Source organism: Epinephelus fuscoguttatus, linkage group LG1 (genome assembly GCF_011397635.1).
Source record: "Epinephelus fuscoguttatus linkage group LG1, E.fuscoguttatus.final_Chr_v1".
Classification (NCBI taxonomy): domain Eukaryota; kingdom Metazoa; phylum Chordata; class Actinopteri; order Perciformes; family Serranidae; genus Epinephelus; species Epinephelus fuscoguttatus.
Genome location: NC_064752.1, coordinates 16,699,583 through 16,724,407, shown reverse-complemented (window position 1 = coordinate 16,724,407; position 24,825 = coordinate 16,699,583). Strand labels below are relative to the sequence as shown.

Genomic DNA, 24,825 nt, shown 5'->3' with positions numbered 1-24,825 from the left:
TAATATGATTGTGTGAAAGGAAATACTCCCATCCTTTGTATAATGAGCAATTTCCTCCCACTCAGCGCCACCCATGGTGGCAGGCATGCCACAACTAGGCTGCCAGTTTCAGACAGCATGTGGATAATTTTGTGAGAGCTTGCTAACTGCAGGTCTGGGAGAGCTGGCATCCACATGTGTACCTTTTGTTCAATTAGAGGGCGAATATGCTCTTTTTGTTGCTTCTCTATTAATTTTTTACATGTAAATCCCAATTGTCCTGGCGAAATCGCTTTGTTGCCTGCCAAACTCTTTAAATGCACTGAAGTGAGGTACAGCTGAAGTTGTGGCTTGCTCTGCTGTCTGTGGGAATCCCTTGAAGCCATTTTTATTTGTCACTCTTTCATGGATAGTTTAAGGTTTTGTGGTTGAAGACTGGCTTTTAAGAATTACAGTACATGAAAATTAATTTTGCTATTTTCATTTGAACTCTGTTAATATCTAAGTTTTCATTCTGAAGCAAGCCATTTAAAGAAAATCTATTATGAATATAATTATGTTGCTGAGAAGTTATAAAAAAGTTTACACTTGATTTTGAGGTTACATTAATGTCTTAGAGAAAACAGTAGAAAACATTGTCATGTAATCATAAAATTTAAAGACGGTTATGTTGTTTAATGCCAGAATTAAGAAAAATTGATATAGGCTGCACAATATGAGTCAATTTTACCATATGCAATGACATTGTTGAATTTGGGATAACAATATTACTTTCTGCTGCTCTCAGTATATTGCTAAAATACAAAAAAATGCTTTATTTTAACATTATTTTAACTGATCACAGAAGGCATCCATAATAAAAGAATGATTGATACATTTTAAGGCAGTTTTCTATCAAAAAGTCTCTTTCAGCTAACTCAGAAATTATAATAATGTGCAATATCGCAACCTTTAGCAATGTGTTTATTGCACTAGCTGACTTTGTGATCCCAGTTAAAAGAAACAAAATTGGGCTGCCCTAAATAAATAGATGGTTATTAGTGCATCTCTCTGTATTTATGAATGTGCTACCTCATGTCCATGTCAACTAAGTCCAGAACCTTCTTGCCCAGGTATGAGATCCGGGACCCGCACCTTGTGGAGGAAAATGTCCTGCAGATCCTGAAGGAGAGGGCTGACTTCGACAACTACAAGCCCCGCCCCTTCAACATGCGCGAATTCTATGACCGGACGGGCCACGACATCAAGGACATGCTGCTCTCCTGTTACTACCGAGGCATGGAGTGCAGTGCCGAAGACTTCAAAGTGGTGAGTCAGGCGTGTCAATAGTTAAATGTCCTCTGCAGGGGCCAGCTGAGTCCTGCCAAGACGAGGGTCAACTGAGCATGTTTGTAATACAAGGTCAGCGTTGATAAATTTTATTGTAACATCTATATAATATGATCTCAGTTGAGCAGTCAGTGCTGAAGTTTGCTTTTGGGAAATGATATGGCAGGATGTAACAGTATAAGGTAGTGAGTTGTATAGCATCATTTTTATCCTTGGTTCAATCTGTGGAGCTTCATCCGTCCAAATCCCTCTGTTCCCTCCTCAGGACGTGACGAGCCTTTATGTACACAGGCCAAGGGCTGCTGAGTGTACATCTTAGTGTGTTGATATGCAGCATGTACTGTACATGTCTGCTGCAATACCCTGCACACTGGACTTAGCAGGCTGGTTTAAGTCTCTGAAAGGTTGAGCAATGCTTTCATAAAAGATTAAAACTAGGTCTGTTGCTGAACCCTGGGTCAGTGTTATAAAACTTTGGATATGAGTTAGACCCTAAAAAAATCAGTCGCTCGGGGAGATTTTCTGAGAGTGTTTGTTTTTCTCATCTATGGGATGGTTACAGACATCCAGTTATTACCTGGAACCTGTGTGACCTTTATATCTATTGTACAGTGTATGGATTCATCAGATACAGCAGCAGGAAAAAAAAAACACTAAGCTGTCTGAAGCACACGGGGTTTACCTTGTTACTTCCACCAAGGAGGTTCTGTTCTCAGTTCAGTTTGTTGGTTTATTTGTCTGTTTGTCGGCAGGATCACAGAAAAGATACTGGCCGATTTTAATCAAACTTGGTGAAAGGGTGTAGCATGGGCCAAAGAAGAACCTTTTAAATTTTGGAGCGGATCTGAATCACAGGGCGTATTCACAGATTACTTTTCTCTGTCATTAACATTGTGAGATAGAGCATTTAGTAGAGGTATGTGCTCTCTTGTAGTCATTTTTTGTCATGTCTGCCTATTAACACTAACAAAACCTGCACAGTTGTCTTATCCTGTGTGTAACACACATGCGATTGATGGATAATAGAATTCATATTTTGCTGGACATCAGAAAATTTAGGAACATTGACTTAGCACAGAAAAAAAGAGAACATTTGCAGTTATTTTCTTTAATTAGCTGCAGAGGTCCCGTCCCAAGGTCCTGAAATTCCTGGAGAAGTTATGAAGGTACAAAAACTGTTTTTCAGGCCTTTTCTTAAGAATCCACAAACTGTCTAGCATCATGCAAAATACGTTCCTTGTTTTACTAATTTAACATCTAGTGCTGCACTGCGTGACGGTTGAAAGATCAGTAGTGTCACATGATACACGTAGATATCCAGACATCCATATATGTATCGATGTCCGGATAAGCAATGGCTAGTGTGTTGGGTCATTAATTTACCTGGATGGGAGAAGCCTGAAAGGGCATGACAGCAACTAACCCAAGTTATTGCAGACGCTTAGGTTTAGGTAAAGTCGTAAAACATTTATTAGACATGTCTATAAACCAAATGTTTGTTTAATAAGAACTAAACTCAAACAAAATTAGAATTCAGACACGTCAGATTGCACTGACATCTACAGAATCTTTGGTTTTCTATCCTTCTGTAAGAGGCACGGCCTTGGTATTTTGCAGACTACCTATATGTGCTATATTGGGATATACAGCTAGTTGATGCTGGGAATGTATATGGAAATAGGGTGAAATATTATGGAAAAGTTACTGAAAAGTTTGGAAAATTCATTGTAAAAAATGAACTCTGTAGCTAGATGTTTGACTTTCTTCACCATTTAAATGTGTCTGCTGTGTGGTGCTGGGCATGGCCTACAGTGTGCCATCAGAGCTTGTTTGCTGGGAATGGCTCCTTACTGCTGCCGGAAATGGGGCTGATAAATGCGGTGACTCTCAACCATACAGTAAATGTTTGGGCTGTAATGCAATACAATGACACATTTTAGGTTATCGTCATTTTCATTTTCCTAATGGCGTCTGCTGTTTTATTGTCTGACTAAGTAGGCAGCAGTTACTGTAATTACAGCATTGTGTGAGTGGGTCACTTTGTTGTTGCAGTAAAATATTTGCAATAAAACCCTTTACCAGTTCCAGAATTAAAATGCTAAATGTATTGATGCTGGAAAGGGATTATTAATGCATACAGAAAGGCAATACTGAAACATTGAGATGGACAGGAGACAACTCCAGCTCAGAAAAATGAGCTTGAGGTGACAATAAGAAAAAAGACATCCCCATTATTTCTTTTCTTCATAACAAAGATTAAAAGAAGAAAAGAGACTCACAATAAAATGTCTCACATTGCAACTACGGTGACAGCCTGCTCTGGGAGAGGAAGCTAATCCAGACGGAGCAACTATCCAGCAGATGCTCATGCCAGAGCAGGTGGCGAGTGATGATGGCACTGTATTGATAAGGCAGAGGTCTCTTGAGAATCCCGTGGTAATTGTGACCTAATACACATTTATGAATGTCTCATAAAGAATCCAGTTGCCATACATCACTAAGTATATCTTTCTCGGTGCATTTATTAGTAGATACTGCATGTTTGTTCCTGGTTAAATGCTGCTATTTGCTTTTGAATGAACTCAGTGCAGCTCCTCCGCATGACATTTAGTGATGTCCTCGCTCTGTATTTTGTGTCACTTTTAAAGCAAGTTATACCTATCAAAGCCTTCTGTGACATAAACTGAAGCAGCTCTTTAGAGGCTGACACATTTCCACACAAAGACGGCCCCCACAATCCTCCAATAAATGCACATGCACAGTTCCATTACAGGTGCGCTTCAGATTACGAGCAAACTGCTGTTCCACACCAGTGCATCAGTTTGATAAATAACATGCATGTGTGCAGGCAGAGAATATCTGAAAGAAGGCAAGAAAATGCTTATTAAATGCGGCCCTCAGTCTCACTCTTACACTCTGTGTCCTTCAGTGGTCCTTCGAGGTAGAATATCTCATACTCTGAACGATTTTTTTCCCCCCAGTATCCCGTAAAACCATGTAGTACAGCAATGGGCTGCAACCTGGCCCACATGGTGTGGCTCCTCTAATGTGCTGATGTGACCACATTTACTGTAGTTAGTTGTGCTTATGGCAGATGGTGCTTCGCAGGCCTCTACTGTGTTAGTACAGTAGTGGACCTGGACAGAACAGCTCAGCAGAGAGCACTAATGGTGTGGAAAGAATCCTCAGTGTGATAGAAAAAGAAAAAAAAAGTACGATGAACACTCCCACCAGCCTCTGCCTCCAAACCCCAGAGCATGGAAGCAGTAAAACTGTGATTAACACTGTCGGCAGCTTCTGCTTGTTTACCCCCAGCATCGGCGGCGTGTCTCGCTAGCTGCTCCCTGGCTGTGGAAGATAGCCAGAAACAAATGTCTGTGCTACATATGGCATCAGGGAGTCCGGTTGCATCGCATCATTTCATCAGTGCTCTGATAAAGATGTAAAATAAAACAGTCAGACCACGGCGATGGTAACACTCAGTGCGGATAGTCTCAGATGGGATTGTGAGAATCTGCAGTGCAACACTGTCTAATGTTCTGATGGATGAATGGACTTGTTGGAGGGAATTGATTTCACATTGTTTTCAGGTTCACGTTCAGGTGCTGAGTCCACCATTATCCAATCAGACACGCACTTTGTCCTTGTCAGAGGCCAATGTTATCATCAATGAATGGTCACTGGCCCCAGTACTCAGTGGGACACACTACCATATAACCAATTTTCAGTCATTACTGCTGGAAGTGTCATAGATTAGTAACTCCCTCTATCTCTGAACCCTTCAATTCAACTCATTGTGTCCCTGCCTCCTCTTTCTCCTTGGAAAGACTTTTGCTAATTAGGGATGCAGAAGGTTGGGCTTACGTCTTTTAGCTCAGCTGATATTAGAAAACAGCAGGAAAGAAAAATTACCCTCAATTAATATTAATAGGTGGCCTACAGCTTGTGAACCATAGCTGCAGGAGATAATAAGAGAACACTAAAAAGAGTGAAATACAAAGTCCATAATTTGATTTTTTATGACCTTGTATTTAATTAAAGAGACACATACGTCGACACACGGAGAAATCATAAATTTCCAGAGTCAGTTTAAGAAGAAAATTATTGGGTACACAGTCTATCTTAGCGCATCCCTAAGGAACCCTTGGCAGATAATATGTTGATAGGTGATTGATGTCACTGCATCTCAGTTATTCCATTTTGAACACTTCAAGACACCCATGCCTCACTTCAATCACTGGGGCAAACTCTGACAGACTCATAACTTTGCAAGACTTAAAACTGAAACTAACGGTGCTGGCACAAAGAGTAAGAAACAAGAGAGAAGCGGCACATGAGACGGAAAATAAGAACGAGAAAGAGGGGCAGATAGAGGCCCAGGTAACAACAAAGTCCTTGGGATGAAACTGAACATAATGGTCAAGTGCTGCAGAGAGGCACAAAGACACATAACAGCAGCTGCCACAGCAGAAGCAGCAATAGCACTACTATCAGTACACGCACAGGTTTGTGCTCATTTAACCTCTCAGAGAATGCAGCGCTGCACTGTATCTCCCCTTACCAGCTGCTCAATTGTTTGCTCAGACACAATGAAGTAAGGCAACTCAACAGGTCCTCTCCTTTCCATTCTCATATTCCTCTTAAAAACAAAATGTCAGCCTCTATCCAGATGCACAGAAAGGAATAAAAAGATCATAGGTCACAGTGGTATTTAGACAAGATCTCAGGCTGTCAAATTTGCAGAATTATCACAATTACACCAGATTTACACCATGTCCCTGTCTGTGCAGTCTCACCTGCATTTCTCCAGGACTTGATGATTAGAAGAGACCAGGGGCAATTGTTATTGTATTTGGTATTTGGTTTTGATGTCACCGCTCAAAAACCTCTTGGACTATCTGGATACATTTTTTATGCAGGTAACTTGTACCTGTGTTGTACTTGTTTACAGTCATCAATTCTTTTTACAAGCAATGTTATAGTCACAGTATTAATTGAAACACTAGATGTTACCACTGCCCCCACGTACAAGAGCTATTATAGCAGCATATTGGGTATGGACAGCATCTTATTAAACATAACTCAGCATATACAGTTGTGTCCAAAAATGTGTCTAAAGCTCTTCTATAGCAGCAGAAGTGCCAAATATCTCCCGGCAGCGCAAAATTATTATTAAAGCACTGCTGCTGGAAAAAATCCTGCTACATTCACCAGAATAAACAGTTGCCAGCCAAGTGAGTAAAGTAGCAAAAGTAGCAAGGTCATCTTTAGATTATACATTTTCTAAGTGTCAAAGTGCAATTTTAGTAATGAAGTTGAAATTTTTGTTAATAGTTTAATACCTTTAAGGTTAATTGAATTGAGAAAACATTAATGGATAAAGCTGACTTAACACTGACTGACTAACTGAACATGCTGAATTATTGCAAGACATCGAAACACAAATGTCCCCCGAAAAAACCTTCTGTATTCAACTCTAACAGCATTATATTGTAGTGTGACATTTCTTAATCCATCCATCCATTTTCATCCGCTTATCCGGGGCTGGGTCGCGGGGCAGCAGGCCAATCAAAGCACCCCAGACTTCCCTCTGCCCAGCAGCGCTTTCTCTCTAATCCTGGGGGACCCCAAGAGTTCCCAGGAAATTTCTTAATGTTAGCCTTAATAAAGTTGAGCATACAGCTTGATTAAAATGTTTTGAAGTGATATGATGTATGTCTGTAAAGTTGTGGTTTTTTTTTTTTGTTTTTGGTTTTTTTTTTAAACATCCAGCATCCTATATTTTTATTTATTTAACCTTTATTTGACCTGGAGTAAAAGACTAATGTCGTGGCTAAGAGAGGCAGCAGCACAAATAACATGGTTGCAGACATAAAAGTTATAACAATTAAAATGAAAACAAAGAACAAATCACAAAATGATGGGATTTAAGAAAAGCATTAAACATCCACAGCCAGATGAGCGTGCTTCCAAGTCATTTAGACTCACTTTAAATGCGTCCAGTGAGACCAACTCCCCAAAGACTCAGGTAATTTTGCAACTGATTCCAAGCCGAGGCAGCAGCATACTTAACATCTCTCTCCCCGATTTGTTGAAGTTTAAATTCTTGCCATATCGCACAACATTTTTAATTTATCTTTCATAGGTCCCATCAGCCCACTTAGTCTCCCTGTCAAGCGCGTGACAAGCTCCCCCACCCCCACCTTTGTGTAACCCAGACTCTTACGTAATTACCACGATCATTCTATTGAGCTATTGGCTCCATTTCAGCTGTGCATTGACCCTCAGAGTCCACCCTTGGTTGTACAGAGAAGTGTCGCTAATGATATGTGATCAATAGAGAAAGCCTTTCAAAGACACCTGCCCATGGATCACATTTCACAAACACCCTCTGAATCAATCTAATGGACAGGTTGGGACTTTTAAGATGTCTTTCTTAAATTTAACTCCCCCTTAACATTTGTAAGTTAAAATAATTATTGGCCGCTGTAATAATTCCTCCTTCCAATCCATATGAAGTGATCCCTCAGAAAAAGAGGCTGGTGGAAGGATACTGGTAACCGTGTGTAGGCTGTGCGCCCGGGCCAGTTTGATTTCTTAGCTTAATTCCTGATGTAATCTAATTTAATTATATTAGCCATTCAACGTGATGACTGCTGAGGCTTAGAGTCCTTTGAGGTACCTGTTATATGATATCAGACATTCAAACGTACTTTAATCTCCCATTCCTCATCAACTGTTTTTGACACTGCTCACCTTTGTCCCACCCTTTTTTATTCATTGCTATTCCAGTCTCATTCGTCAACTCAAAGACGATGATTCTGCCGTTCTCTTTAGCCGGACAATTCCCACCACTCGCCCTCTTGAGAATAAATCAATCAATTTGCTATTACTGTAGAACTCAAAGACATGGATCAATTAGGTTGTTGCTGAGTAATGAATGCATCCCTAATGAAAATACGCCTTCCCTTTGAGTGTAACGAGGCCAGTGGCTCGCCCTGACACAGTCTTGTCTTTTCCTCTCATCATCTGGCAAGTCACATTAGAAATTCAAATGATAGGTAATAACAGGGTGTCTGCTGGTCCTGAAAAAGTCCTAAAATGTCTTGAGTTGCATTTTAGAAATATTAGGGCCTAAAGTCATTGAATTGTCTGTAATTTGAATAAGTGAGGTCTGAGTTGCCAACGATATTTTATCTTATCTAATCTATCCATCTTTAAATTCATTTTCTGTCAAAATGAGTCAAGCTCTTCTGCATGAAGGTCCGCATTTCTGATGTTATAAATCTTTAAACCTACCATTGAACCTAATACTCAACTTTATATTTACTTACTTGATTTTGTAATGTGTCTATTCAAAATAATTTCTTAACCAACTAAGATGCTGAATCATAGATAGGACATTTAGCGCACGTCATCTGTAGTGCTCAGGTCTTCAGCCTTTTCCTCTGATGTACCGCCACAGCCTCATCAGATGATCTCAAGAACCCTTAATCGCCACCACATTCGTTTCTAAACTCATCACTCATGACCCTTTAGAAGTTTGTGGCAGTGCATTTTTCTGCAAAAACTCTGTCCTCTGCTTTTCTTTTCTTATTTTTAGGACATTTATGGGCGTGCCCTGTATCCCTACAGAGCTCAGGTGAGGTCTGGGCTTTATAAAAAGGTAGCAGCCAGATGCCAGACTGTAAGCAGCAGACATCTAAGAGACACAGCACTAAAAAAAAAACAAATATAGCAAGACAAAACACTAAACGAGAGTGAATCTGAGGTTGGCTTTTTTTTCTGCCCAGACTGTCTGTGTTGCCTGAATGGTCTATTTTTATTTCTTATCCAGTAGATTTGGTCAAGCTTTTATTCATATACTATCACCTGGATGTTTCAAGGATTCAGTCTGTACTTTCAGCTTGAACTTCTTTACCAGCTTGCCAAACTAAATTTAGTTGTCAAACAACACATGGGGCTCTAGTTTCCCGGCGCAGTGCAGGGTGGCGCATGTTGGCGAACCCCGCGCAGAGCTAGTTTCGAGCAGTGCAACCCGAGGTGTGCTCAGTTTGGTAGTTTGGCAGACCGAGGTGCGCTGAGATGGGTGTGGCGGCGCAGCAGGGGGAGGTGTCGACAGATCCAGCTTGGCGCAGTGACAGTTTCGTGCCAAAAGGCTTCGCCAAAGGTGCGCTAAAAGCTCGCCAGCTGAAACCAGGTCTACTGTCAGCGCAGGCGGAGTGCAGCCGGTGTAAGCCGAAGTTTGGCTGACTGGTGGACAGTGCGCACACGTCACCAAAACCTCAAAGGCAGGTTTCCAGAATATCAGGCAATGCAACTATCTGCTAGGGCTAGGCGGTATGACAAAATTTTCATATCACGGTTTTAAGAAAAAATCATATCGGTTTCACAGTATTTCATGGTATTTTGCTCAGGTTCGGCCAACTTGACATGCTGCTGTGTTGTGCTGTGGCCTATTCAAGTGCTGGAATTTGTTATTTACCTGACAATGCCTGAACGCAACACACTCTACTCCATTCATTTGGGCTCCACTTGCTGCGTACGGAAGCGACACGTAGAGAAGCCAGCGGGGTTGTTTACCATTTGTCAAGCCGAGAGGCTGCATGTAGGCTGCATGAAATGTTGAAGCATTTTCCACCTAAGTTATTACATATATTTGAGTTATCTACAAGTTTACTATACTGTTTGTCATCTACTCGCTTTCAAATGTCCGCCACAGACAATTACACAATGTCACATATAAACATGGGTAAATGCATGAAAAGAAATCATCACATATCACCTCTGATAATGGTTTATTCATTTAAAAACACACTGTGCTCGTTTAGCACACTATTTCATGTAGTTTTTATCTGCTGGAGGGTCGCGTAGGGGAGCGTAGTGCGACAAAAACAGAGAGTTGTCGTGCGACAGACGGGGGTTGTCGCGCCGCTCCCGTCACCAGTGGAGCTGCTGATTAACAGGGGAGCGAGCTGCTACGTGACTAGCACTGCAGACGTGTCGTGCCACTGACGTGCCCGGTGGAGCCTGGCCGTAACTGTCTCGGACTCGGGACGGGTCGTCTTCGGTCAGGAAAATGTGGCCCGAGCCGTGCTCTAGTGTGCTCACCTGTGTGTGTGCGTTTTGTCTGTGTGTGTGTGTGTGTGTGTGTGGGTGGGTGTGTGTGCATCGGGGCGAAACTCCGCCCTGCGCGATACAGAGGGCAGAGGAGAATTGTAAACGGCGGTGCGCTGCTGCTAGTTGCATGTAGGGGAAACACTGCTCTTTTTGGTATGAGTTCTTCTGGGTCATCGTGTACAGTTGCTTTGCTTTCAGGACTCTCTCCAGCAGCCATTCTCGCCTCTAACCTTTTCTATGCTCTCACTCTCACCCGCCTAAGCGTGCTTGTGGTGTGCAGCGGTGAAATGGGTCCCCGCTGAAACACTTTCGCGCCGCGCACGTTCCGGATGTTGTTTGGGCTATTCACCGGTATTGCGGTATATGAAAAATTCATATCATAATGAAAATAAATACCGGTTTTCGGTACAAACCGGTATACCGCCCAGCCCTACTATCTGCGATCAGCACATAAATGTATCTCTATATCGACTGTCCCGTCATATCTGATGTCAGATCAAAGGGAATTGGCACTGTTTGGCATGTTTGGCATGCGTAATGGAAACCCAACCTGATTTGATTAACACAGCTGCAAACTGAGTTCACATCCCTTTCAGCCAACCACAAACAGCCACAGCATCAGATAGGGAGTATATATTCAGCATCTGTCATCTTAGAAAAGTCAAAAGAAAAGAAACAGAGTGAGACTGCGAGAGAGAAAGAGAGAGCGCACGAGAGAAACGCAACATTGATTTACAGTTGTGGTGACCTCCTCCCAGGCTACCTTTGCATCATCAGCCCATGGAGGTCTGCTCGCAGTTCCGTATATTCGGACACTGTGAGCTTGGACCTCCCGGACCAAAACATCAGTTTCCTCCTGGGAGAAGTTTGGCCGTCTGACGCTGCTGCTCTCTTCTGCCATGGTGAATTGAGTAAAGTCTCATTACGCCTTCGCACGGCGCATTTAAGGCGAGGAGAGGGGCTCATTTGATTGGTGTGATGTGAATGGGCTGTGTAAAACCCACTCCACGCCTTCTCTCCTCCCTCTTTCCGACTTGCGCAGGTAGGAGGGATGGAGGTGGGAAAGACGAGTAGCTGCGCCAGAGCGCACGGTGTGCCAAACTTGCAAAATCTGCCTGGCCACACCCAGTTGGCAAACCGCAGGTGTGCTGCGCCCCCGCCTCGCCTGATCTGCGAAACTAGAGCCCATGGTGTTAAGGTGACTCATGTTGGTGCAATTAGCCAATTGTTGCTGTAGTTTATTGGTTATTGTGACAGGCGTGCTAAAGATCAGCCTCACGGCAATTTTTACTTCTGTTTGTCGCATATGCATGTGTGTGTTTGTGTGTGTGTGGTTTTAAAATTAGTCAAATCTTATTACAGGTTTGTTTTTGTTTTGTTTTTTTTAGATTAGCTTTTTTTGTTTAGAGGGAGAATTTGCTAGAAGTATTTTTTGTAATGATGAAAACATACAAACACATCTAAAAAGCAGATTTTTTTTTAAATCGGGAAGATATTTGTGACATTTTTTTACATCGTCAATGTAATTCAGACAGAAATATTCTTGAGTTGCATGTTGTGATAATTTTGGCAAAGATAAACTTTTTTTCCCTGCTTTTTCTCTCAGTAATTATTGTCTACCTTCAAGGGTTTGACAGCAACCTGCCTCCTGCCTCAATGACTAGTTTGTGTTGGCTTTTTTAGCAGCGAAGGGGGGTAGGATATTAGGCTTAGATTTCCTGACAAGGCTTTTGAAAAATCTAAGCATGTCCTTTTCTCCCCTACACCTACACACATACACAAAAGGGTGCCTTTTACCTAACCTCTCAGATGCATTTTTAATTGCAGAATGATTTGACAGAGATAGTTTCCTGATGTGCGAGGTGCAGGGCGCATAAAAGGTGAAAAGAGGAGGGAAACACGGATGAAGGCAAATTCAGGAGAGATCTGAGAATCCATTTATTCCATGTGACCCTGTCACTGCTCCTACCCTTACAAAAATGATTTTTAATAATGAATCGGGTGGGGGAGAAACGCAGTGGGGGGGAGAGTGAGAGAAAGACAGAGAGGGAGAGAAGTTATCCCTTAAATAATCAATTATAAACACTTTGGTAGAGATCAGAGGCAAGGGATGGCTTTAAGGGGCTTTGGAGTGAGAGAGAGGAAGAGAAAGTGGAGGGGGCAGGAAACTGTCCTGAAATAAGAACGCTGGTGTGTGCCAGCGGGGGAGTCTCTGTTTGGCTCTGGGTTAGTGGTGCCGGGCAGCCAGTGGGAACAGTTGGAAGGAAGAAAGAGGTGGGGATTGATAGACACTGAGGGAGACCAGCGGTGCACTAGCTGAATGAGAAGCAGGGTATTGTGAGCTCTCTGTGCTAAGGTTCTCCCAGCATGCACACACTGTGTAAAGCTCTCAGTTCGCGCCACTCCACTGCACAAACAACAGATATATGGTTTAGATTCTGCAGACAGTCTAAGTGATTATTCACATGGCACTGGCAGGTGGCACACTGCTGCATTAGTCAGATAATTACCGTCCAGAGTCATATTAGCGGGTCTGACTCTTTTTTTCGTCTCTTATTCTCCTTTCCATCATTTTTGTAATTGAGTAATTCTTAAAGCAAATCTGTTACATTTGCCTTGGTACATTACATCTGGCAAATTTTATTCTTCCCTCTAGTTCATTAACACCTCTAAATTCATTAAAGATGAATTACTGGGAAACGTGATTAATGGTTTTGGCATTTAAAGTTGATTCTGATAATTACAGCAGCTGATTGATGATGGTGAGAAAGAGTATGTGCTGTTTCCAGGGATTGCATGATGTAGCTCTTGCCTTAACTGTATTATTAAATGTGACACTTGGGACGGCGAGCGACAGACAGGTCAAAAAGATGTTTCTTTATTTCACAGACGACAGGTTTCAGATGCTGTCATCTTGTCTGGGGACAGATAGAGTGAAAAAAGCAGTTGTAACACCACTAGTTCCCCATGGGATGGTGTGTTTTCATCTTACCAGCCATTGCCATGATTGTTTTTTTCCTCGTCTCTTGAGTACATCCACTAAAAAAAACCTTACATACCCTTAAAAAATACCCTGTCAACTTCCCTTTGACTTTGTTCTGTTATTCCATGGGTATTCGAAGTAAAAACACTGCTGAATTTACTTCATTTTTAAAATCTGATTTTCATTTCTAATGCATTGATGTGTTTAAACATGTAGGCATGTACTTACATGAAGCCTGGAGCTATGCTGCATCTGCTTAACTCTTGCTCCTCTATTGATGTTGAGGTAATCCTGGGAAGTTTCACACCTGAAAGTGGTTGCCATAGCACCTGAATTTCTACAGAATTGTGAGTTTGGAGCTTCAGTTTGGAGAGCTACTTCTGACAAAGAGGCACAATGTTAAGGAAGCTATAAAAGAAGGAAGGGTCATTACGTCAGTGACAGCATTCAGATTTTGCATTGGTGCCAGACTTTGGTGCCACTTCAGCTGAAGTTAATGAGGCAGGCATGGCAAGCCCCACTATTACCCATCTTATCTTTGCTTCTCCTTTGACTCAAAAAAGCTTCCACAAAATAAAAATACACACATTGTGTGAAGTTGACTGACGTTTTTTTTTCTTTTAAATCTAAATATGCGCTTTTATTTTCCTTGTTATTGGTGTCCAAACAGATCATGGCTCTCTCCGTCTCTTGCATATAACTCAGCTCAAGCCTGTCATGATACATGAACAAACAGGGCAGTCTGACCTGTTGCACTTACCATACTGTTACAATGCTATACAGTTTGCCTCAGTGATTTACATTCGTACTAGTCATGTAGCTCTAATAGCTAGCACACACAATGTTAAGTCATGACAACGACCAAGCTATAGAGACTGCAACATTTGCTCTCACTCACCTTTTTTTTTTTTTTTTTTTTTTTTTACACCTTTATGAGGATTATTTCTTACTGACATTAATGGTTTCATCTCCAAATAAACGTAGGGTGCCTCAACAGTGATACTGCTGGCTAACATTAGTTAAACAAAGTTCAAATGGTAACTTTATTGAAGAACAAATTAACAAGTAGGCCTGTCAGTAAGTTATAAAATTCTTGATCTATAATAATTTGGACGTTAGCGCCACTTCCTGGCAATAATAGGAAACATTATGGCAAGAGCTAGCTAAAGTTTTCCTGAATTATACTTAATATTTTTAACAGTTTGAAGGTTGCTTGTTTAGTGATAATCAAATACGTACTTGCTGTATACGTGCTACACAGTGATGATCTGAAATCTGGTAGTACTAGTAGGTAGTAGTAAAAGCACAGTTGTATTTAGAAACATAAATGATAGCTGCATTCCATTTAGAGGAGTTCTTGTGCATGCAGACCAACTGGAAAAGCTTACTGGCATACTTAATGAAACTGAGCCATTGTTAACATTGTCAGTTTCACCTGTGCTTTTCCCACTATGAGTAGTCAAGATGTCTGCTGTGAAAAAGGTCCATTCAAGTCTGATCAGTGAAAACAGGTCTGGCACCAGTGCGAAATTCGAATGCTGTCACTGATGTAATGATCTTTCCTTTTTCATAGTTTCATGGCACAATATAGAAAAGCTGAAGTAATAAGCCTGACTCTTACAGGTGATCAGTTGGAAGTAATCTATTGATTGTCTATTTAACTTGCATAGAAGAGTCTTGGGTCAAGATGTCTTAAAGTGGGACCACCCTCTAAATGAAGCATTTCAGTATGTTATTTCCATGGGCTCAGGAAGTTCAATCAATATTTGTGAACATGGTCCACTTTCTTTCAAACCAGAGAAGTCTCACACTTGTGATGTCTAGGGAGGTTCCTAACATCTAATTTCCCTGATTTTTATGCATATGTTTGAACTTAGACTAGTCGGCTAGACTTAAAGTAAGATAACACTCAGAAATCAGTTAAAAATGAGCATAATTTAATGTATAATTTTTCATGCTATTGTAGTGTTCTCAGCTCTGAAACAGAAAATGTACCCATATACTCAAAACATTCCCCTGGGTGCTCTCAGTGTCATTCGTAACATCTTTCCCATTCCATTGTCAATGGAGCAGCTCCAGGCTTTATACCTAAGGACAAAACAAATTTGAGTTTTAGCAGTCTAGTTTTTGTATTTGAATAACATATATGAATTTTGAAAATGGGCATAGTTCTCCTTTAAAATGGCAGCAAAGCATTTCATTGCAAAAACCTGTATACAAGAGAAAAAGTGGGAGGGAAGAATGGAGCAGCCATGGATAAGGCTTAAAAACAAGTGGTCCACATACTGAAATGTCCTTACCTTGCATTGTTTTTATACTCTTTGTCGAATACTTCTGTGATTTCCTCACTCGGATGTGATTTGATGAGCTGGTTTGCAGTACCTGCACTCACATGTCTTAGCTACCCTATTCAGTCAATCAGTCAGTCAAATTAATAAAAGATGCTTTGGATTCCTTCCTGATGAAAATAAAAACTTGCCACTCAAGGCTCAAACAACCTCCATGTGTCCTTGTTATCATCTGCTCACCCACCAAGGCCCGAAGGCAGAAGCTCATACATTGTTTATTGCATCTGTTTTCAGTATTTTGATATAAAGTTTCAACGTTGTGAACTTGTGAAAATGGGGCATTGAGAATATTGGCGGTCTCATTCATCTCCCTCTGACTAAGGGCAAAGAGAAGCTGCAAGAAAAGACAAGATTCAGAAATTCTCAAGCAAAAGGACAACAGTGGTTTAAACTTCCAAAGCGATCAGTTTGAATGACATGAACGATTTTTATTTGTAGATGAAACTCTCTGAGACTATTTTTCAGAGCAACGTCTTGACTTTAAAGCATTTTCTTAAAATAAAAAATTTCAGTGCTGGGCTGTTTTTGTCAACATTTTCTTTTTTATTGGAAAGTGTATTAATGAGATGCATCCTCTCCCACAGAGGTATGTATGTATAATTTAAATAACTAGGTATGAATTTAAAATTACATTGATTGAAAATGAGGCTACATTTTACATTAAAAAGGATTTTTTTGGATACAGCAGACCTCCTAGAGTAACACTCTCTTTAGGACCAGAAGGTGGCTGCAGGGCGCAGTGTACAGACAGAAGAAAGACTACCATAATTAGAGCAACTTTCAAGTCCGGGACGTCCAGAGCAAAGACACTGGTTCAGTGCTTCAGTGAGCGGCAACGATAGAGGTGTGCAGAGATCCACCAGTTTAAACCCACATGCCTTCCAGCAATGTTTCAATATTCAGACTCTGCCTGCAGGATCCCGAGCGGTGCTCTTTTTCTCATCCTCATCCATGCGCCGTCTGAATGTCACTTTTTAATGTTTAATTAGCAATATAGTGTAATTAATGAAATATATATATATATATATATATATATATATATATATATAAAAACATAAAATCTAACCTCTGTAACCCTGTCGTTCCTAACCTTTTTCCTCTTTGCTGAACACAACTGTCAGTCATTATCTTTTAATGTTTCCTCAGCTCGTAGTCTTTTTATCTCACTATTCCCCTGCGATGGATTTTTTTTTTCTCCCCCATCAGTGGGGGTTGGTGAGGGAATTTAAAAGCATCAGAAATCATTTACAGATTGCTGAGTGTACAGTTCACACCAGCCCAGTTCACTGTGTGCAGACCTCAGAAAGGTGCAAGCAGCGTATTCACGCAGTCCATCTAATTTATGGCTCTATTCAGTATTAAATGTGTGTGTGTGTGTGTGTGTGTGTGTGTGTGTGTGTGTGTGTGTGTGTGTGTGAGAACAGGTCACACTCGGTAAAAGCTCCAAATTAAATATACAGATTCGAGAGCCTCTGCTACACAGCAACATGCTGACCTGCAACTTTGTTGGTTAAACCTCCCAAAAGCAGAGTTCATGTTCTTTTTATCTCTCAGGTCCGAACTGTTATCAAAAAAGTTGGCTATTTCTGAGGTTGTAATTTACTAAATGGAGCAGGTCTGCCTCTCCTGCTGTTTCCCTACTGATTGTGTTTGTGTGTAGTGTATTCATCTGTGTTTTTGATTTTGTGCTTGATGTCTAACATGTACATTTGTACATGCATTGTCCTTAACTCTTGGCAATAATATCCTCGAGGTTGTATTTATCATATAGGCAAAGGAATGTTATGCTGCAGCTTCGGCCACTGCAGCATTTCTCTTTTAATATGGGAAAGTAATTTTGTCCTAATGCCAGACTGACAGTTGCAATGGATGTGCCAGGCCCAGGTTACAAATCAGTAGATGGGAGGTGGCAGCAGCTAAAATACAGCCGCTGCACCCTTCTCCTGTCACTGAGTTTATGCTCCTGCTTACCAGAGGAGCCAACAGCTGGGCAGATAAGTACTGAGATTATTGTTTATGAAAGGAGGAAGGAAGGAAGGAAGGTTGTAGTAGAGTTATGATCACCTGAATCATTACCTAAACAACAGAGACGGGATCCGACAAGTGCCTCACTCCACTCATGCAACCTTGGGAGTCTGTTTATACTTGGCTTAGTCAGACAGGCTATTGCCAGTTTGTCTGACCCTGTCTTAGTAAACATAAAAAGTCAAATAACCTACTCTAGTGGCCACATTTTCTAGTGCCCTCTTCCTTTTCATCTTAGCTTCATAGGTATTTGTTATGGTCTTGTGCTTATTTCTGGTTTCCTGGATTACATGAACTATAGTAACACTTCTCTGACTTTATAATGGGGATACACAGATTGGGAAATTCTGGGCTGATAGCAATACTGATATTTTTATTTTTTATTCCCCTTTTGTGCCAAGGAAACAAAGAAATCTTCGTTAAAAAGGTAATTGTTTTGAAGTCATTCAGCCCTTCATAACACTATCATTGAATTGGCACAAAGTCAGTTATATGAATTTATGAAACAACCTTGAGCATAACCTGCTTTCACAAGGAAAACTTCTTTTCAAATACATAAGTGCTTTAAAAGAGGTGGTATGGCAGTGCAGTAGTCAGCACTGTCACCTCACAGCAAAATGGTTCTGGGTTTGAACCTGCTGAATGGCTGGGGCCTGTCCGTATGGAGCATGTTCACCCCGTTCCTCCCACAGTCCATAGACATGTAGGTTAGGTTAACAAGTAAGCGCAAATGGTTGTCTGTCTCTTTGTGACTCCCCTGTGATAGTCTGGCAACCTGTCCAGGGTGTACCCCACCTCTTGAACAACGTCAGCTGGGATAGGCTCCGGCCCCACTGCAACCCTGAAAAGATTTAACAGTTAGAATGAATGAATGAATGAATGAATGAACTACCTTTTTACTATATGTAATATATCATGATTCCCTCTCTAATATATCTTTTATACTGCTGTGAAAACATCAACAAATATCTCCATCAAACAAGTTTTGCGCCTAAAACCTAAAATTTACCCTCACCCAATGCTCATTTTTACTGAATAGAGCTTGAACGCATCATAGTGTAACTCATTGCAGCCTCCGTTAGCTGTTGGTTCCGGCCACCAGCTGCTAATAGCTAGTGTGACCTTGCTCTCCTTCTGCTGATGTCAACACGGATTTGTAGCATTATGATGGGAAACAATAGGAGGTGCCCACCTAATGCTTTGTTAGTGAGTTTAATTACATCCTTTCATCCTGAAGGCATCTAGGGTAAGATCGCTTTACATCCTGGACATGTTTTCTATTGTCCCGGGGATGATGGGACACCGTTAGTCTTGAGCCCTACTTTTTGCCTGCGTAAAATTCATGTGACACAAATTATGGACACTGCCATTGGTGAATGTCGTCTGATATATTGATAGGCTGATGGCAGCTAACAAAGCCAATACTACAGATGCCTATATACTCTAGACCGATTCTTTGTATTGATACCGATGTTCAGCCAATAAATCGGTGCATCCCTACTTTTTTTTTTTTAGCATTTCTAGCGTTTTCCTATTAACATTTCATTTAAACTCTGTGATTGGTTAAAGGAGACTAATTTATTGCCTTAACAAAAAATGTCCAACAAGTGGTTACCACTGACTGATGGTGTCCTGAAAAAGTGCTTTCATCCAATGTTTGGTATTTAGGTTTAAATTTAAGTGATTGGCCAGATAATGCCACCGTAATGAAAGGTCAAAGCCTGCAATTTGGAAAGGCCACATTACTTCTCTGCCATTTGATGTTGATCAAAGACGAAGACGAATGATGCATGTTGTTATAGATGCGGCCAGTGATGTCTGCAGTCTTTCAGGCCTCTCAGACAAGTGACATCAAGCACTGAACTTTCAACAGTTTTGATGTTGCAGTGTGTGTACGTGTACAACCCCTAACATAAAACTGATCTGTTAGATGGCTTATTGTTGATTGCCCAAGCAGTGTTTGCTGTTAAAAAATACAATTTTATTAATAAACATATACATTTCCCTGCATTTTTGTTGACATTTAAAATCAACAGTTATAAACAAGATATTATGAAGTGCTGCTTAGACAACACAAATAATGTTTTCAATTTTATGATTATAATGATTCTCCTAGCACACAACTCAGTTTGATTTCAGCAACGCTGCAAACATAGAATATTGACTTGATTACTCCACTTTAAGTTTCACAGTACAATGCTACTTTAATGTGAAAGACCATTTCTTTCAGTGGTGGTAGAATGGAGTTTGATTGTATTTAAAAAATCAGTGTGCATTCTGTTTAACAATATCAATAATTGTGCCTCAAGTTGATCCACAAAAATAGTAGTTCTGCAATATGTGTTGTGGCCATAGTTGTTAATCTTTAAATCTCAAAAGAAAATTTGAGTTTCACAGACTTCGTTTCCTCCATTCTAATGACTTCTATTAAATGAAAATAATGAGTACATTGCAACGGCATTGTTATTATAAATACTTAAAATTTTATTTTTAATTCTCAGGAAAGAATACAGAATAATTCATCCCTCTGGCATGAACTTGTACAGTATGAATCACCGGCATTAAATAATAATTATCAGTTTGCTGTCACTCATTCATTTATTTAATGGCATTGTGTGACTCATGTGCGTAATGGAAAAAGGATGCGTCAGATTTTGCAAAATGCATTCCCCTTTCCATTAAGACTTTCTGTCAGTATCCGTAACTGCTTATCCTGTTAAGGGTCATGAGGGCGCTGGAGCTTACCCCAGTTGAAATAGGGTGTGAGGCGATATAAACCCACACAATCACAGGGCTGACACACACAGACAGACAAACATTCAAGCTCACATTCACACCTACAGGCAATTTTAGAGTCACCAATTAACCTAAACCTGCAGTTTGGTCTTGGGACTGTGGGAGGAAGCTGGAGAACCTGGAGAAAACCAGATGCGGGAAGAGCATGCAAACTCCACACAAAAAGGCCCCTGTCGGCCGGTGGGTTTGAACTTGGAACCCTCTTGCTGTGAGGCTAACCACCGTGCCGCCTTAAAAAATATAAAACTTTGTCTAAGAAACACAAGTTCTTCTTTCCAGGATGTCAGAAATTTTCTGAAGTATCGCTTTCTCCTAGAACTTTCTATTTCCCCCTCCATCTCTCATTCATTGAGGAAGACGAGGCGTTGTTGTGCATGTGAAAACAGTAGACTTCACAGTCATAGGGCTTACACATGCTGTACAGTGCCAGAAATAGTTTGTGATAACGAAAAGACAAAAAAAGGTGTGAAAATCTGTCATAAATCTTGAGAAATATGGGAGAATAGTGACCCTGGGAGGAAACTGGGAGAGGCCAATGAAAAACGAGAGTCTCCTGGGAAAATCGGGAGGGTTGGCTGATCAATGCTTTTTTTTTTTTTTTTTTTGTACTTGATGGGTACTGGCTTCATAAAGCCTGATTCATGTTTGATCCTGTGTTTATTGGGAGCCATTGCGCACCCCCTAGTGCATGGTAACCCTTGGACAGGCACAAACAAATAAATAGCAGCCTGTTGTGTATGATTATGACTCAGCCTGTCAGTGTTTGTCAGCCTGAAACGAGAGTAGAACTCCTTTGGGTAAAAACACGCTTTTTTTTAATTGAAAAAGAAATAAGTGTTTTGGTTTTAATATTAGGTTAATTGCAGAAAAGACAGGGTTTTTTTTTCAGGTCATCGCAAGTGGGGTAAAACAATTTGAATACTGTTCCTTTTGTTGATGAAATGAATGAATGAATGAATGAATGAGTGAACATTTCTTAGATAGTTATCAGCCTGAGGTTCTCAAAACCAGCCTGTCTATTGACGTTAGCTTCAACACTTAGCTCTTACTGCACTGACACAAAAGCCTCCATTTTCTACTTCAAGGCACTGCGCAGAGTCACAGCTAGAATAATCACTTTGTCCAGCAGGCTATAAGAAGTGGATTTTTGGCGCTGAGAGCAAGGACCCACTTTTTATTTATTTCTTTGATAGCCCCGCTCTTATCATGTCTGGGTCTCACAATGTCTTTTCCTTGAGACACAAAATGTAGACGGCCTTAGTTTTCTGGTTCAGAGCCTAGTTTAGTCGGGGAGCAGAGCTTCACTTCATGTGTCAGAGAAATAAAAAGCTTCCACTTAACACTGTTGTGCATGACTTCATCCTGCAGATTATGTTCAACCGACTGTAAGGGTTGGTGTGTCGAAGAGAACGGTGGATGCTGGTCTGCCCACCTGCATGTGAGCGTTGGGTGTGTGTGTCTGGTTAATGTGTGTGAGTGTCTTCTTTGGCACACAGGCCTTCGTGTGATGCAGATGTGCATAATCAAAAGTGTGTGATGGAAAGAAAGCAAGAACAATTTAAATCTTCCTTTATAGCGAGTTGTTGTACCTAAAGAGGGGTGGAGGGTGTATATTCAAAATGAACTAGTTTGTTCTAAATGTTGTCTGAACATGTCAGAAGGCAGAAGTTTGCTCATGATGTTGCCCTGTCGATACAAGTGTGTGGGTCTCTTTGTGTGCGGCAAGCGGGAGAGAAAACAGTTGTTTTACTGTAGTAAAAATGTTGTATTTAAAAGGCTAAACACCATCAAAGCTGGATTGAATTAGAATATTTTGTTAGATAAAAACATGTTGTGAATTCCGGAAATGATAATATCTGTCTTTTCAATAAATTTTGACTTTCTGACTTTAAAACGCTCTTTAAAAGTTATTGGAAATATTTGGATCACACGAGTTGGAAACAATCCTACACAACCACCACTGGAGTCTAAGTCTCCAGATAGTTTAATAGTAATAATGTTAGTTTAGCCTAATCTTTATTTGCAACAAATAACTGGTTTAAACAGAATGAATAGATTTGGCAAAAAAAGCTGATTTAGAATTCGAATGTCAACATTGTGAAAGAAGTTTTGAAGCTTCAAACTGTTCTGTACAGCCCTAGTGTTTATATTTGGCTGATTAATGCATCAACAAGTGTATATCGGTGCTGAAACAATATCAAAATGCCACTGGCAATAAAAACTATTCAAACATTACCCTATTTTTAAGTAATAAGTTATAGTCTGTGTTGAGAAGTTGCATTCAGGTCTTAACCATGTGACACTGTTGTTTATTATGTGAAATTCTGTTTTACAAAGTAGTTTGGCCTTTTTGGTCTCTGTAACTTGATTGTGTTATGTTTATTTATCTTGAACTGCAGGGCTAGATTGGTTTTAAATCGTGCAAACTGTGTGCCATAAAAATACCACTTTGGTTTTTCTGTTTTATGGCATGCAAATAAATCTAAAAAACACAAAAGGTTTGGTCTATGTCAAGAACTGTCATACTGTTTAGAAAACACTGATGTGGTATTTATGCTTTACCGCCCACCCTGAGGGTGCATGCTTGATCCCAGTGTGAGTGTGAACGTACAATATGTGTGTACTGGTATGCATGATTACATGTATGCAGATCCCAAAAGCTTTCAGTAGAAGCGCTGCAGGTCAGCGCACTCTAACCTGGAGTGCGCCTCAGATTTTCTCTCACAGACGAGACCTCACGCATTTAGCAGGAGCGAAGAGAGCAGCAGTAAACAGCTATTACTATGCACCGTCACAGTCTGGACCAGCATTACAATTACTGCCTGTCTTTTGGTCCAAGTGGATCTGCTTGCCCATTAGTGTCATATATTAAAATGTGGGATACCAAAAAGGCATCATTTTTTTGCAGTTAAACAGGTCTTAATGAACCGTTTGGGTAATGAGGCGGCCAGCCATGAGGCAGAGAGGAACAATGGCAAACATGGCAACTGGCAGCGCCTGGTGAGTCCACTTTGTCATCAACCTGCCCTTGCCTGTCACTAGGAATAGGCTCCATTTCCTGGTATTATCCGTGATGTTATTCCCTCCCTCTGTTCACTCACATCAATATTGCATAGGGTGACCATGATATGTGCGTATTATGTTTCTCTTGCTAAAAGTAAAGACATTATCCAGTATGAAGGAGCTTCCAGTACATTATCTGCTATTCTCTATGTGCATCTGAGTGTGCAAATACTTTCATGTCTAAACCTGCACAGGAGCTCTTTGCATGCTTGTGGCTGCATTGGTTTAAGCCATTAGGAAACACTGGTGGAACTCATTTAATTAATCATCAACCATAATATAGTGACATGTGTACGATACATGTATCATTCATGGACACCCATTAGTTTACCAGACTGTATTAGTCAGTGTGTCACTGGCAGTCATTAGCTGAGGGAAACAGAAGGTTTGTCATCTCACTCACACTGCTGTGTAAACCATGCTCTTTTCTTCCTGTTGGCTATTCTGTTTTTGTGAGGCATTAACGAGGGGAGCGATGGATTGAAGGTTAGAGAAGTGGGCCAGTGACGGAAGATTAGCCTACCAACCAGCTGGGAAAATTTGGGTTGGGGAAACAAAAGTGAAACAAGCACTGCTTCCTTAACATCTATCATTAAAGTGCCCTTGAGCAGAGACAGTGAATATGCAAAATATGCTCAGTGGCCAACAGTAAAACACTGGTGCGAATGTGGGTACTGAGGAGGACGGGAAATGAGAGGCAGAGGGTAGTGGATGGATAGAAGATGACGAAAAGGTTTTATCATTTGTATTAAGAATGTCATCAGTGATGGCAGGATGTCATCATCCTCAGACCATATTAAAGATATGAATATATTTGCCTCAAGTAAGGGTTCAAATGGAAATGTAATTTTCTGTGACAGCAATGGATGTTTGAATTTGAATAACACACTGTCTGTTCCCTTCTCACTGCTGAAATCATTCCTTGTTTAGAAGAACTAGGCTACATGACCTGCACGCAGGAAACTGTGATGCTCAGGGCGGGATTGTTTTCTGGCACACATGACACAGTAACAAAGACTCTACAGGCCTGATAAGTTTTTGCTCAGTTGGTATAGCAGAGCTTCAACACATGACGGACTCCCAAGTGAGCCAATTTAACGCCAACCAGCTCTCAGCTGATCTCAAATTACGTGCTTGTTTTTCTTTGAATTATAAAGCCCATTTTCACAGTGCTACCAGGAT

General features: G+C 40.8%; 1 protein-coding gene across 2 annotated transcripts in view; it reads left to right on the top strand.

The window, feature by feature from the left end:
• Positions 1-24,825, top strand: part of asic1b (acid-sensing (proton-gated) ion channel 1b) — a 237,842-nt gene that overhangs the window by 13,328 nt on the left and 199,689 nt on the right. For both annotated transcript variants that reach the window (XM_049575106.1, XM_049575101.1), the window contains one exon: positions 1,092-1,287. In XM_049575106.1, coding sequence (XP_049431063.1) covers positions 1,092-1,287 — 196 coding nt within the window. The remainder of the gene's footprint in view (positions 1-1,091; positions 1,288-24,825) is intronic.